A 16,141-nucleotide genomic window follows, 5' to 3' on the forward strand; every position below is an offset into this window, starting at 1 on the left:
CAAACAGACAGGAGTATTAGAAGAGGTAAAGCAACAAAGGTTCTTGGAACCCAGGACTCAACGAGTCACAGCATGCAATATAAAAATACTCCCTTATGAGTAAAAGTCCTGCATTGGATATGTCACATCAGTGTTATAAACAACACAATGCGCGTAAAGCTAGGGTTACCTCGGGTTTCTAATCTTGAAAAACCAGCAAGAGTAAGAAAGACTTTTAAAATGATCCAACCATAAAAAACAGTCCAGTGTTGCCAACTCTTTTTCAATGAATGTAACTAGCAGCACCAGCTCCAAAAAGTCACTCAATCTAGTGAGAAAGTCGTCAACACTGACATCCCGTCCCTTGGAGCCTGTTCTCCTTCCCAGGGTGTCGAATACAGATGCTTTTTGCACGCCTCTCGGCGTCTGACACCGACGCACATGGTCACACCGGGCTACAATGTAAAGCAATGTAAGCTGTCAGACACATGCAAGTATAAAGTACAATATTTACCTCAGAATTTTAAGGAAGTAGAAGTTTAAAAAGGGAAGCAGACGTTTAAAGAACACATGAAATATATACTTATGTAAGGTGCAAGTATCTCAAAAGTACAATACTTGAGTAAATGTACTTAAATACTTACTGCTATGTTAAAATGAGCTCAAGATTAGGTTGAAATGTGGATCTCAATGACCATAATTTAGTGTGAAGCAGGTCTTACCTACGTATTAAAGTATGCTATGGAAACAACAGTTATCTGTAACCTAGATGTCTAAAACATTCACTTTTCAACCTGATTTTGACCATTTTAACCTCCACCTCTCAAAGTCTCTTGACGTGCAAATCACCATATCAATGCTTGCTGGGTTTACCTTCAACTGTAAACCAGTTAGTCAATATAATACCATCACCAAAGGTAGTTTCACGTTCTCCATTTGTCCTCTGTGCCACTGTTCCTGTTGATAAAAAACACAAATAGAACAGAGGACGACGAATGAAAACAAAAGAAATGAACCTCATTCAAGTGAGTTGTTCAGTCGTTCAGCAAACTTTGATTCAAATAAAAACCCTCAGACACTGAATTTTCCTTTCCTTTGGTTTAATAAAACAATACTGTAAGAGACTCACATTGAATCTGACTACAAACCTTGTCTACATGGAAATAACACCTCCCTGGCTAGAAAGTGACAATATTTCCAGGATTTGGGGAAGTTTATTTGCAACCTGCTACATAGTATCTGTAACGTGCTACATCCATTATTTTAGAATCAGTCATGTAACAATCATAATCTCTTTATATTAGAGTGCATTAATGCTGAACAATGCAGAGAAAAGTTATTCTGACTCCCCCATTATAAGTAATAAAAGGATTTATTAAATTATTAAATTCACTGCGCTAAGAAGCCACTTATCTCATTAGCTTGGTGAACGTTATTTAAGGCTTTTTTTGATATAAAACTAAGCTGACATCTTCTAGCTATGGCATGAAAAGTGTTGGATTTTGTTGGAAGCAGGAGCAGAGTCCACCGAGGATCATTCACATACCTTCACTGAACAGTTATACAGTCATTAATAAGCACTATATCCAAAATACTTTTAAAAAGCCCAACTGTTTACATCTGTACATCGCACATGCATCCACATTTTGTGCTGTACATTCTCTTTAGCATGCACTTTCGCCTTCATGCGAGGAACACAGCAGAATCACGAACATAGATAATGTCATGGTAAAAGAGGATAAGAAATATCATCCTTGCTTAACAAATAAAATTATCTTTAACAGCCACAACTGACAACTTATTCATTGAACAGAATCAGTGTCTTCTGACATGCACAAGGTGTAACACAAAATACAGTGTCATTGAAAATGCTGTTTACAGTCTACAGTGCTCTTTACACAGACTTTCTCCTTGAACGAGGGAACTCACGGAAACTATGCCCCGGTGAAAGCGTGCTTCCTGGGGAAGAGAGTCCAGTGTTGTCCCTGGAGCCCAGCGAGCAGCCCTGGATCCTGTAGGAGACTGAGTTGTCGTAAACAGAATTGATATGGCAGCCGTGGTGCTCACCGTGGGACATAAGAGGACTATCACAAATCCCCAAACGGTAGCACACACAGGAGCAGAGGGAGCTTAGGCTTGTCTCTGGCTGGCGTCTGCCTGCCTTGATCTGAAAATGCAGCCTGTGTCCGCAGGGGCTTCCTTGCCTTTCCCGATCGTCCGCTGGGGAAGCGATGAGGTTGGTGCAGCTGGTTCCTTCCTCCATCGGGAGGAAGAGCGTGCTGTGGCTGCGACCGTGCACCGCATTGCTCCTGTTCCTCTCTCTGTGGCCGCCTCTGCTCTGTTCCCCTACAACACGGAGACCCAGAGACCCATCCAAAAGGCCCCGGTCCCTCTTCAGCGACGCCCTCTCTTGAGCGTCCCTCCGCTCATCCTCGGTGTTCATGGTGAGGAAGCGAAGCACCACCAAGTTCAGGAAGGCCCCGATAACAGTCAGCCCCACCAGGATGTACATGAAGCTGAACGCCACGTAGGGCGTTTTCTCCTGGAGGTCCTCCTTTTTCTGCAGGGCCACAAAGTCCCCGAAGCCGATAGTGGTGAGTGTGATGAAGCAGTAGTAGTAAGCATGGAAGAAGCTCCATCGCTCAAAGTGGGAGAAGGCTGCGGCCCCGACACACAGGGTTCCAATGCAGGAGAGGAAGCCCACCAGGACCATGTTCTCCATGGACACCTCAGTGCGTCGACAGCCCAGGCACTGCTTCACCTTATGTAGGAGATAGCGGACAAACGTGTTCATCCTTTCTCCCAGGCTCTGGAACATGACCAGAGTGAGAGGAATTCCCAGTACAGCGTAGAACATGCAGAAGACCTTTCCGGCATCTGTGCCTGGTGCTGCATGACCATAACCTTAATGCAGAGGGATGGAAAATGAGAAGGCGCATAACCCACAACGCATACTGTGGCAACGCTTGGATGCTGAAATGTGGATCTATTTCTTTAATTCATGATTTAGTCTGCAAAACAAGCCTTAAATGTTGCATTCATTTAGAGGAATATGCTACACTGTAAATACTATAGCAACAGAGTCAAACAGTACCCCTCATGTCTAAAGATAGAAGCATGACATCAACTTACCAATGGTGGTGATGACTGTTATGGCAAAGTAAAAAGAGCCAGCAAATTTCCATTGTCTCCCGGCGCGATGGGGCTCAGCTTGTAGCACCACTCGTTCGATTTCGCAGTAGTCGTGCTCGGAGAAGCGGTACTTCTTCTTCATCTCGTTGCGCTTCTGCTCCAAGATGCGTCTGCGGGAGCTCTCCGACTCGGACTCCAGCGCGTCAAACACCGCGGCGCCGACCAGCAAGTAGGAGAACATGCAGAGGATGAGCGACAGGGTCCGGACGTTTTGCTTCTTCATCCTCGGCGTCGGCGTGAAAGTCGGCAGCAGATCGGCGCACAGTTACAGGTGGTACCGTTCCCACATTGCTGTTACTGCCCGTTGCGTGAAGCGTAGAAGCGGGAGAAAATAAAACCAGGATATCTGTGTCACCAGGTTTATGTAAAAACGCGCATATCCTGCTGCGCGCTTTGAGAGCGATCGATGCTCTCAACACGGTCATCAGCAAGTGGCCTCAGCTTGCCTCCTCGCATGCGCAAACCAGTCAAAAATAATAATAAAAAAAGCTGTATGAAATGTATGAATAAGACACTTCGTACGCTTTTGCAGCAATGTTCAGTCTTATCCCAGCTGTGTGCAACAAGTGAAGTCCCCACTCAGTAGATACCAATCTAACAGGAGGGGGGGGGGGGGGGGGTTCAGCACCACGGACAGCGACCAGCGGGATCTCACATCTGGCCTTGAAACTGCGCATCTAAAAGTGGAGACAGCCAGAGGCTGAGAAACACGGACAACCAGGGTTTCAGGCACAAGGCTTTACAAAGCTCCTAAAACATGTTCTCGGGTTTAGTAACATGATGAGAACTAAATTGCTTTGTTAGTTAAGGTTTATTTGCACCACTAACAAAACACCAAAACATAAATGGATGAAAAAGGATTGTGTTTGCCTTCTGAAAACATCCCAAAAAATAAATAACACAATGAAAACTAAAATGAGTTTGACCAAATCAACAGTCAATAATAATGAGTAGGCCTTCATGTGAAATGGATTATGAAGCAAGAACAGTTTTAGCTGAGACAATACGCTGTTTAATAAGTAATGTAATGATGTCATCTCATGTGAATTATCATCCTTTTACAGCCTCAGAATAATAACATAATAATAATAATAATAAAGTAATTATCAAGTGGAAAATCAAGACAAACTCAAGGAGATCATTTTGTATAAAATAGAAAGAATACAAATAAAAAAGGCTATTAAAGGGAGATGAATACATGAACGTACATGTACATGCATTTACAAGCTGACATTAGAAAAGGAATCAATAGAAGTGAGCAGTTAAAAAAATATGCTAATTGTGTTACTTTGACAACATTTTCGGTGCCCTAACATCAAAGTAGATTATTACATACATTACATTAGTACCTAACACATTTACTGTTCTGTCTCCTTGAATCATGCATGTCTTCAATGTTGTCATTTTGGAAACATGTCAATGACTTCATGTTCATGGATACCTCTGTACATGTATGTGTGTGTGTGTGTGTGTGTGTGTGTGTGTGTGTGTGTGTGTGTGTGTGTGTGTGTGTGTGTGTGCGTGTGTGTGTGTGTGTGTGTGTCCCTGCACACACTGATGCATGCTGGTACAGTTGTTGAATAAACCACATCGCTACACATGCTTCTGGAAACTTACTGCAGGTGATGCCGGTTGCCACGGTTACTCACACCAGAAGCACAGACTTGAACTGTCAGTGAGGCCGGAGATAAATACGTTAAGCGCAACGATCCGGGCCCTCGATCGGTGAATTATGTCGCAACATCCAGTATCAATCATTCAAGCTGGATTTTCTAGTCAAGCGTGGAAGGAAAGAACAGAAACGTCACACGGTTGTCTGCAAACGTAACAGGAGCGTCAGTAGAAGCAGCAGCAGCGTGCTGCGGGTGGATCACTTTGTGTTCTTTTGTTCCTCTAGAAACAGAGCAACCTGCTCTCAGTGGCCCTGTTTTTGTGTTAAGTAGCTAAATCAGCACGCTTGCCTCCCTGACGTGAGTCAAACCAGCTCTCCATAAAGCAATTACATCTTCGCTGATAAGAGAGGAACCTGAAGCACCCAACAGCCACCCAACAGCCACCCATCAATCTGCACAGCGTGTATTCACATCCTTTTCAAAGCCCAAGGACCTGGAACAAAGTGAGGAGGCCCATCAATCCCCATCAGGCCTGGGCTTCAGGATAAGTATTTAGACTCTGAGAGATGCTTCATTGATTTAGTTTGGGCTCTCTCTGTTCTCTCTGCTCTCTCAATTACATTTCATTATCACGCTCACATATCACCGTGTCATTTAACGAGGAACAATGGAAACAAATGAAGTGGATTATGGAAATGCCTTCCAGTGTCCACTTTCTTCGGTCGTAATGCCTCATTTTCTTTAAATGTCATATGTACATTATTAAATTCTGGCACATGAATATTAATGTTTTTCCTCTGTTACAGTCTACATTTGTTATATTATTATTATCTTTCTCACGGTTGCTGATTGACAGCTGGTGAGTCAGTAGAAGCTTTCCCTTTGTGAAGCGACAAGATGTGTTTTTTTTTTTTTTAGCTCAAACCAAAAAATATATATTTATCCGGTTCTAAGTGCTCATTAAATCTCATCTCGAAAATAATTAAAATCTATTCACGAAAGTGAGTCACCAAAATGCCTGTCATTATTTTCCCACCTTGCCTGTTGAAACAGCAATAGTGTGAATATTTAGGAACCTTTTTTGATTGCACGTTTTACAGCCATCACAGAACATATTTTTTATTAAAGCAATGCAGTGCTTGTATCTAATCAGGAAATGTGATTCATGAGACATGAGCAAGAATGTTTTAGAGAACGTTTGCAGAAGTGTTCTTGAACGTGTTTTAACTTTTAATGGGGCGCCTGGGGGCTAAGATTTAAAATAAAATGATTGCGATAGAATGAAAATAATGGGATGTATGACGCAGGTGAAACAAAGACCTTGTATCTGATCCTGTTCATCCTCTTTTTAAAAGAATTCATAAAACTGCCCTCTGGAAAACGCTACAGATCCACCGCCGCAACCAAAAACATTCACAAAAAGTCTTTCATACCAAATGCCACAACTCTGCTTCATTCGTAAACACCACCCACACTGAGACCATGTTCGTTATTGTCGTCTGTACTGTGCGTGTTGTAACTTTTATTGCTTGTGAGTTATGATGTGTTTTAACTACCAGATTAGTATTAATCCTATGAATCCTTTTATATTTTTACTCTCATGCAACATTAGACGCTGTCAACAAAAAGCATTTGTCCCCTTTTTATCTTATGAAATCAAAAAACATCTACTCGGTGTCTCAGAATATGCAGATGGTAAAAAAATAAATAAAACGTTTTAAAAATGATGGCAACATGCAAAGACAAGAGGACCTTTTGCTTGAAGGCACAAATAAAATCCATCTGCCAATTCTGCAGGGGGGGGGTGCAAATCTGGAAAAATCCTGGAAGAGGGCTCATAGAAATTTAGCTCCTCTGTAAAAGCTTTTAGAATGGAAAGGTGGTCATTAGCAGAGAACAGCAGCTGTGCTTTGACACGGACATGTACAGGGACAATATGAGTACCAGATGAGGAAGCAGCTTGAAACCGAGAGGTGCCTTATGAGGAGGCAAACCTGTTGTCAGAGACAAGAGGACGAGGACTTGAAGACACAGAGACATGGACAGTGGGGAATTCAACTGCAAGGGCTTTAATCTGGATGACGATAATGACAATAATGACGGATTTGATCATTTAGGACACATATCAGAAAAATGATACCACAATTTAAAAGTTTTTGAACATTTGGATACATAAAATGATACACACATATGTATACACATGTATATGTATAAGTATGCATACGTACATATATATGTGTGTGTGTGTGTGTGTGTGTGTGTGTGTGTGTGTGTGTGTGTGTAGGTGTGTGTGTGTCTGTGTGTGTTTCTGTGTGTGTGTGTGCGTGTATGTTTGTGAGTATATGTTGGGTTACAGTCGGTAAATATGACTTATTTTATTTTTGTCAGTGTTATAATTGCAACCAGACCCTGGTTACAATCGCCCCACTCTGAATTTATGCATTAAATTGAATGCATCTAATTAAATGTATGCATATTCAAGTAAAACTAATTCAGTCTAAAATGAAATGGCAGGTAATTTAAATGTAATAAACTACAGGAAGCAGGAAGCTCAACGTTACAAGGGGGCAGGTAGTAGAAAGTGTTAATGTTACTAAATTCTTGTCAAATCTCCTACAGACACAGCCAGACTTGGTTAATTATTATAATCCCTTTGTATATTAACAAATCTTTCCTTCTGTATTGAACTCGCTGAGAACAAGGCAACGGGGAATCCATTTTATAAAGCAGAGGCATTAAATAGGAACGGCTTATACTGGATGCCTGCAGGGCCCGCTGGTTTCCACAGTAACTAAAAAGACCAAAAATAGAAACCCACACCAGCGACCAATTCAAAATTGAATCCCCCTGTGATAATAAACAGTTCTATTTATATCTTCTAATGGTGAAATACTCCCTTGTATAAATGCATCAGTCCAATTACTGTGAGAGGATGGACATCACGGACAAATTACATGTTTACACCCTTCAGTCCTTTGTGCTGCTGGTCCAGATATTAGACAGAACTCAGACTGGATTAGCAGATACATTGGACTGTGTTTGGACTGTAAGTGTGTATCAGAGAGAGAGAGAGAGAGAGAGAGAGCATGTGAGATTGTGTGTGAGCGGATGCAGAGTGTCTATAGATGTCAATGACACAAGGTCAGATGGTCGATCTGCAGTTGTGGAATGTAACTAAGTACATGTACTTCTGTACTGTACTTAAGTATAAATTCAAGGTACTTTACTTGAGTATTTCCATTTTATGCAACTTCATACTTCTACTCCACTACATCTCAGAAGAATATATTGTATTATTTATTCCACAACATTTGTCTGATAGCAAAGTTGGTGATTTTGAACGTGAATGTTTGTGTTAGCCTGAAGGAGGAAGCGTTCCTCTATGGTTTGAGAACATTCTCTTACTTCTCAAGATTAAAAACAATATTGAAAAACCCTCTTGGATGCGCTGGGAAATGCATCGTCACAAAACTGAGATTAACCAAGACTATTTAAAGGAGTTAGAATATTAGCACAACCTTAGACATCTACAGTAGCAAAATGCAACATAAACATTAATGCAGCTGTAAAATTAATCCAAAACAATACACTATAGTAAAACACTGACAGGGAACATTTCACTGCACAATGAATACTTCTACTTTTCATATTTTAAGTATATTTTGCTGATAATACTTTTACTCATGTCAGTTTTTGAATGCAGGACTTTCAGTGTGATATTAGTACTTATACTCAAGTAGAGGATCTGAAGACTTCTTCCACCAACTTAGAAGAATTGAGTAAAATGTGTCTCATGGCTGTCACAGGTCTCCCTCAGCAAAAATAACCAATATTTATTAATTACAGTATGTAGTTAAATCAGTTTACATGCAACTGAACAGTGCATGCGTTTTTTCCAACCCTGCTGCTCTGGAACACTGACGTCATGGTAAATAGATCTGATATGATTAGTGGATTAATCGACGAGTGAATCCACAGAACATTTACCAGCAGCTATTTCAATAATTGGTTGATTGGTTTAATAATGGTGGAGGTCATTTTTCAAGCAAAATTACCAAACATTCTCTTGATCCCGCTTCTCCAATGAGAGGATTTGTTGCTTTACTGTGTAAAATATTCCTAACGTCACCTTGGAATTTAGGAAATTATGAAAAAAAAAGATTTTTTCGACAAAAGTAGACTTTTATAAACTTAACTCGGGAAAATCATTTATTTTATTTACATTTTAGATTTGTTTCCAGTGAGATATTAATAACTTTATATCGTGACTTTGCTGTTGCTGGTCTAGAAACAATATTAAGTTATATCTAAATTATAAATAACATTTAGCCTAAAATATGTCAACAATGCAGGTAATTAAATAGCTAATTTTACTTTGAAAAGACACAAAAATGTATATTACTAAATACATATTATCCTTGCTATATATGAATATTGTAAATCAATATTGTTAATCAATTTATTTATTGAGTATTAGAAATGTTTATACCGATTCTACCAATATCTACGCATTCAAATTGCCCGCCAAGTACTTCCTGGAACTACCTGAAGTCTCCGTTAATTCACGTGACGATCATGCATTTGAACCTCCGTTGACGCGACTCTCTCTTTACACGGCTTTGGTTTGCAGTTTTTATCGCCATCAACCATCCAATACAGCAAGTGTGCTTTCTTCCGGTTCTGTCGGAAACTCTAATTATTTTGTATTAGAAAGCACACTAACAACTTAATTAAGTGACAAATGACACCCGCTTCTAAAATAGGGCGTGAAAGCCAAAAATAAAGGAATACATTGTTTCCTTAAGTGTTGATAATCGCATTTAGCATTAATATCATCTATAACTTCCTGTTTTACCTTATCCTAAACTGTACCTAGATGGTGGTCACGTGAGGCAGCAACTCAAAACTACTGTTTAAGGCTTATTTTTCTCTTAAACAGACAAAAGCGACAATTAAAGACGAACTTCGTTTCCGATTAAGCTAACCGCAAACGCTATTTGTGCCAAGTTACGTGAAGTCCCATAATCGCTACTCAGAGTGGGGGTACTTGAAGGCAGCACCAGTACTGCAGACTGTCTGACGATGGTAGACCAGAGACACGGATGATGGTCAGGGAACGTCCTCGCCTAACCTGAACATGTGATTCATGTTCGTCAAACAGCGCTAACACGGGTTACACGTTTATTTAGCCTTTAGCTAAGTCACATTATTATTGTAATAATCATGGAGGACGACTGTGTGTGTGACTACGACTCGACGTGGGACACGGAGAGCGATGGAGACGACCCGGCCGGAGAGAGCCAAACGCGTCGGTCATGTCAAGACAAAAACAAATCTGGCTGGACTTTAACTGTACGTGCTTGTATTATTATTATTACTATTACTCAGGCAAACCACAACTAAAATCATGTCATGGCGTTGGAATATGTTGACTTGTAACTCACCTGGCTGTAAAGCTAACGATAGCTGTATTGCCTCTCTGTGCTGCAGGCTTGCTAACTAGCCTAGCTAGCCTCTGATGTTAGCTTACTTTGAGGGGTTATAAGTCGCTATATATCGTTATATTTACGTCGGGCTGCTTATAGCGATTACTATATATACTGTGTAATATACAGCCAAAATAGGCCTTTTTGAATTAAGTGTTAAACCCATTTTTCCGGGAGTGTGAAATAGATTAGCTTGGCCTTTTTATAGGTCAACTTGTAACGTTACTGTATCGCATTATTCCGGCTTTTCTACTACATTACGTGTCGTGGTATCATTAGCAATGACGACACTGCTTGGCATAGTTCTTTTTGAACTAGGATGCGTTAATTCTAAATAATGATTTTATCCAAATCATCAAATTGTATACAGCGTTGAGACCGATGCAGGTTAATTTCACTTTCGATTTTATTTGCAGTGGCATCACACGCCCAGAAACATGAGGGCAGCAAAGGACATGCAGACCTACAGGAGAGGATATCCAGTAAGTCACAGCAATGTAACCAAATACAGCTAGTCCAGCATCACTGAGAAACGTCAAACTATATATATATATATATATGTGTGTGTTTTTGTCTTTATGTTAGAATCTTACGGATGACGAGTGCACAGAAGACAAAATGAGCAATTTGCAGTTTTATCTAAATAAGTTCCCCTCCGCTCCTGATGGTAACATATCAAGATATTCTTACATTTTCAATGTTCGGTAAAGTCTGTTCAGTGACACGATGCTTTCTTTATCGCTTGGTGCAGATATCTACATTGAATCATTTCTTAAAGAGTGGAAGAATGACTACAAACGACTGGAGAGAGTTCACTCGTACATTCAGTGGTATGTATTGTTTACCCCGTGGTGTGTGTGTGTGTGTGTGTGTGTGTGTGTCATCATATTCTGGTGACCTCGCAGTCGGAAGCATGCGGCACACTCTTAAAGTTACTGTGAGGAACTTCATGAAACGGTCTCAATTTAAAACCAATGCCTCTATATGACCTACATACATAAACGAGACCATCAGCGGGAAGATTGGCTCTTTCGATTGTTATTCTTAATGCTCGTCATCGGTGCCATCGGGCCGGCTTCTGTGCAAAATTAGATGAAGTCCTGCCGGTTTCACCACAAACGTATTCAGCTCAGACTTTAACGAGGTCTCTGGCACCAGCCGGCCCGCCATCGATGATCCGGCTTCGCTGCCGCCAGCAGCGTCTCCTCCTCCGGCCTCCCTGCTGGGAGCCAACACTGGCACCGTGCTGCTGCTTGCCCAGGCTGTATTGATGGGCAATCTGGAGGGAAGTGAGGCACGAGAGAACCAGAACCACTGCAGTAAAATGAGGTTTTCTAAAGGGACTCTGGCACTCAGAAACACTACCACGTATGTCCACAGGAGCCGCCAAAATCAACGCAAAATGAAAGTTCCTTGTAGTAACTTTAAGCAAGGAGTTGAAACAGTAAATAGTAGTTTGCAAACTGTGCGCCAGTAAGACAATTTATTAACGTACTAGCTTTCAAAGAACTTTTAGTGACTGAATAGCACACAGTCAGAAGAACACTCAGCTGAAGTCATCTTCATTAGAAGTTAATTGATTTTCTGTTTTTTTTCTCTTTTAAATCATCTGCCATCATCAGGTTGTTTCCACTGCGAGAGCCGGGGGTTAATTACATGGCTTCAGAACTCACCAAGAAAGAGATCGAGGTCAGTGCACAACATGAAACAAGAAATGATATATCTGTTGAAATCAGATGTCACGCAGTGAGTTGAATGTGTATTTCAGATGCTGTGGCTAGAGATGCATTATGCTAGAAAAGCTTCAGAGGATTATCAAAACTAAGACAAATGCTCCAAAAAGTACATAAACAGGTTGACCGCTGCGTATCTGATATATTAGTTATTAGAAATATTGCATTGTATTATGTAAAAGATTTCTACTAACATTAGTACTAGTCTTAGAAACTGCAGGATTGGTTATCAAGCAAACACTTATCGACCTTTAGGAAACCTGTTCTAGAACATTCAGCTCTTTTCATAAAGACACACAACCCATATTTTCCTCTTCTACCCGTAACTTAACCAAAATTCAAATGTTTGACCCGTGTTACTTGTGATTTGGTCATATTTTTACCTCCACTGCTTGTGCTCACCAGGCCTTCAAGAAGAACGAGGAGGCTAAAAAGAGACTAGTCGAGTCCTATGAACTCATGTTGGGCTTCTATGGCATGCGTTTGGTCAACAAGGAGACGGGCGAACTCAAACGAGCAGATAATTGGAAGGAGCGATTTGGAAACCTGGAGCGGTGAATATTTAAAAAGTTGTCTCATACATGCAACGTCTGTATGTGTACATGTCGGTTTGTAATCGCAGCTTCAACTGTTTCGCCTCCCGCAGGAATATGCACAACAACCTGCGCATCACTCGCATCCTGAAGAGCCTCGGGGAGCTGGGCTTTGAGCACTACCAGGCCCCTCTGGTGCGCTTCTTTCTGGAAGAGACTCTAGTTAAGAAGACCCTGAGCAGCGTTAAGCGCAGCGTGCTCGACTACTTCCTGTTTGCTGTCCTGGACAAGCAGAAACGCCAGGAGCTCGTGCGCTTCGCCTACTTTAATTTTGAGCCAAAGGACAAGTTTGTGTGGTGTCCCAGAAAGATTCAGAAACAACTCAGGAAGGCAGAGAAGAGATCTGACACGGTTGGGAATGGAGATGGGAAAGATGAGGCGTATTCACGGAGTAAAGGCAAAGATGGAGAGGCGGTTGTGCAACAAAAAGAGGACGGACTGGATAATGTTTCGAAGGCTCAGAAAGGAACTGATAAGACGGCAAGTAAAGACAAAAACAAACTGTCTGAGGCCGAGACCAAACCAGAAGCGGAGACTGTCGGAAATGGAAACGCAGAGTCTAATGAAAGTTTGGGGAACGGAAACGACTCTACAGACGAGGCCGATGAAATGGATCAGTCGTCCGGTCCCGACTCTGCGACGGCAAAGAACGAGCCCTGTGCGGACAGCGAGGACGCATCTACCAACGACTCCAAGGACACCACCCAGGAACCAGACGACAATATGCAAACGGATGCAGACATAGACACTGAAAAACCACCGAAGAAGAAGAGAGAAGACGACAAGGAGCTGCAAAGCAACGGCTCCGCCGGGGACTCCGCTAGCGGGCCGATGGAGGAGAAGGCTGGCGCCGATAAAGCCGCCGGTCAGACGAGCCCCTCGGTGCAGACGCCCCCTAAGACTTCGAAACATTCGCCCACTCTTTCTTCTGGAAGAGAGGAAAAAATCCCAAGGACTGATTTTAAACAAGTGCCAGATAAAAAGGAAGAGGAGGAAACGTCGAAGGCAAATGGGTCGGCAGCAAATGGGTCGGCAGCAAATGGGTCGGCAACGAGCACCGACAAAGACAAACAGACAAACGGGAAGGAGTCGGAGGACGTCGATATGGAATCAAACCCCTCAAGCTCGGACCAAAATGTGAAGAGTTCATGAATAAACTGGATGACAGAAGAAAATACATAAATTTGAGCTTAAATGAAATGTACTATAGGGACAGAGTATGACTTAAAAAGACTTCCTGGGCCTTATTTCTACTATATTTGTTGTTTTCACTTTGGACGAGTATGAGTTCATTAATTTGCTAAATGTGGGACGGGATGTTAGTCGGTTTCCTCGTGGCCATCAGACAAGATTAAAGGAGACGTCTGATGATATTCTATATTTTTTTGTTCTTGTCAACAAGTCCCATGAAAACGATCAAAACCAACAGGAGGCTAACTTGTTAGCATTAGTAGCTAGCGTGTGCCAGCCGTGTAGTCTCCCCACAACCCACAGTGCGTTAGCTGAGCCCTCAATGCTTTCTGGCTTCTTTATTCTATCCGTGACTCTCAGCTCCAAATCCCATTGATTCTTATTGAACACGTGAATCCTCAAATATTGACCACATAGTTGTTTAAGTCTTGATCCTTTCACAGGAAGTGACTAGTTTTTCTGAAATGCTACTAAACGGGAGTAAGAAGTGTTTTTTGTTGGACTTTTTTTCAGCAGCATGTGTGATTGAGTGAAAATGAACTACAGCGTGTGTTTATATTATTAATGATTATGTTATTGTGATGATGGGGCATGATAGCCATTGTTGCTCAGTGATTGATTTGAGATACACAGGCGATGCTTGTGAGTATCATAAATTCATTTCTTTTCATGGGATTTGTCGACAAAAAGAAAACCTAAATATGAGACTTCCCTTTTGACGTAGTTGTGATATTTAATATCTCTGCAAGCGCGATTATTATTATGTATATCAAGAAAATGATGGATCAGTATTTTTAACACCTTTATACTTTCACAATTTAATACTTGTTTTGCACTGAAAAATAATTAATTGGAAGAGCTTTTTTTTTCCTCTTTGGGCTGTTTATGAGTAAAAAAATAAGCTGTACTGGTTTGTGTTTCTGCTGGATCCCGCTGAATGTCACTTAAGTTATAATCTCAATAATGTTGCACAATCCGTATGCTCTCATGGAGACTTGGCAAGTAGACGTTTTAACAACAAAGCCTTGCCAGCGACGTGATAAGACTGGTTGATTGTACAATATGTCTGATAAAGCGTTGGCTATGATTTAAAGTCCGCCGTATGTTAATTTGACATGAGTGAAGTCCGTAAACATGTAAAAGCCAGGGCGAGTACGTTGATGCATCTTTTTATATTTGCACTTAAATTTCACTATTAATTATTAAAGCTATGATATTTACATAATGAAATGGTAATTACTTTACAAAAGTGCTGAATTGTTTATATATGACTTTCCCCCTCCCAACTGGCTGTTAAAGCGGAATAAAGTTCAACTATTTTTTTGAAGTTTTCATGAAATGAATCTGTTCAGTTATAGTCGAGTAAATAGCAATCGTCAGAATAACTCTGTGGTAGATGTCAGCTCCTGCTGCTGAGACTATTATTTGAAATCCCAGCAGCGTACAGTCAGAAATATCTTCTGTTTTTACCCCAGCAAGCAGACCGAGCGTCAGTGAAGTTACATGACTCACAACCGAGGGAAGAAGAAAGAAGATGAATTTAGAGATATTGACGCAACGCGATTTGTTCAGCACCTTGGATCCGTTTGGAGTGGAGGCTGAGTAAGGACGGTAAGAAATACTGCTGCTGGAGTTTGAGCTTGTTCTCGGCTGCGTTGTTCCTGCCAGCCTCCATCAGCCTCTAAGAGAAACAGAGTTTAAAGTTACCATCTTTAATTTAACAACTAGAAGGAAAAGAAAAACTGGTGGGAAAACATTTCTGAAAATTCAGTTTTCAAGGATCAATGGGAACTCTGTTAAAATAGACCGTAGGAGTAAACTAGCGCCGCTCACACAGACGCACGAATCAACTGAATGGAAATGGCAGCTCCAACATTGTTACAGCACACGTTTTACAACACAAAAACTCAATATAAAACTACATAAAGTACAGAATGATGAAATGGTCCTTCGCTGTGTGCGGTGCCACATTGCTGTGACCTCCATTGCAGCATTACTGGTGACAAAGTTAAAGTCATGCGACTTGTGGTGTTTGTCTACAACCTAAAGTAAGCTTTTTACTTGTGGCGATTGCACATACGCTTCAAAAAATCATAAAAGTGGTGTCCATTATTGATTTATATAGATTTTCTCACTGAATAGAAACGTAAGTATCATAAACGTGTCTTTGCCACAGAGTTTATTTTCTGGAATAATCGAAAAGCCAATGGAAAAATCCAGGTTTTTTTGCTTTTTGTCAAGGGAACGATGCTAACTTCCTGGTTGTCCGACAAAAAAAATGAAGACTTGCCGCTGAGTTGCATTGTGGGAAATGTAGAGTCCAGTATTTTTGGAGCTTGACAGATTCAGGGCAG

The 16,141-nt window shown here is 41.2% G+C and overlaps 2 protein-coding genes across 2 annotated transcripts; one reads left to right on the forward strand and one right to left on the reverse strand.

Moving 5' to 3' along the window:
* Window positions 1-1,873: 1,873 nt before the first annotated feature.
* kcnk15 (potassium channel, subfamily K, member 15) lies at window positions 1,874-3,400 on the reverse strand (the record flags this gene model as incomplete). Its single annotated transcript, XM_079182895.1, has 2 exons — window positions 3,112-3,400; window positions 1,874-2,883 (listed from the first exon to the last, which is right to left on the reverse strand). Exons 1-2 carry the CDS (start codon window positions 3,392-3,394, stop codon window positions 1,874-1,876), a joined length of 1,293 nt encoding a protein of 430 aa, XP_079039021.1. The 5' UTR covers window positions 3,395-3,400.
* A 6,446-nt stretch (window positions 3,401-9,846) lies between these two features.
* On the forward strand, window positions 9,847-15,091 carry ogfr (opioid growth factor receptor). Its single transcript, XM_079182873.1, has 7 exons — window positions 9,847-10,136; window positions 10,687-10,752; window positions 10,856-10,937; window positions 11,022-11,100; window positions 11,893-11,959; window positions 12,409-12,557; window positions 12,650-15,091. Exons 1-7 carry the CDS (start codon window positions 10,008-10,010, stop codon window positions 13,746-13,748), a joined length of 1,671 nt encoding a protein of 556 aa, XP_079038999.1. The 5' UTR covers window positions 9,847-10,007; the 3' UTR covers window positions 13,749-15,091.
* Window positions 15,092-16,141: the final 1,050 nt, after the last annotated feature.

Source organism: Pholis gunnellus, assembly GCF_910591455.1.
Source record: "Pholis gunnellus genome assembly, chromosome: 2".
NCBI lineage: Eukaryota > Metazoa > Chordata > Actinopteri > Perciformes > Pholidae > Pholis > Pholis gunnellus.

Bases quoted from the DNA above. Each gene is read 5' to 3' on its own strand.
- ogfr (XM_079182873.1), top strand. From the start codon at position 10,008: ATGGAGGACGACTGTGTGTGTGACTACGACTCGACGTGGGACACGGAG. The intron at 10,137-10,686 runs GTACGTGCTTGT...TTTTATTTGCAG, and splicing joins AATCTGGCTGGACTTTAACT to TGGCATCACACGCCCAGAAA. The intron at 11,101-11,892 runs GTATGTATTGTT...TGCCATCATCAG, and splicing joins GTTCACTCGTACATTCAGTG to GTTGTTTCCACTGCGAGAGC.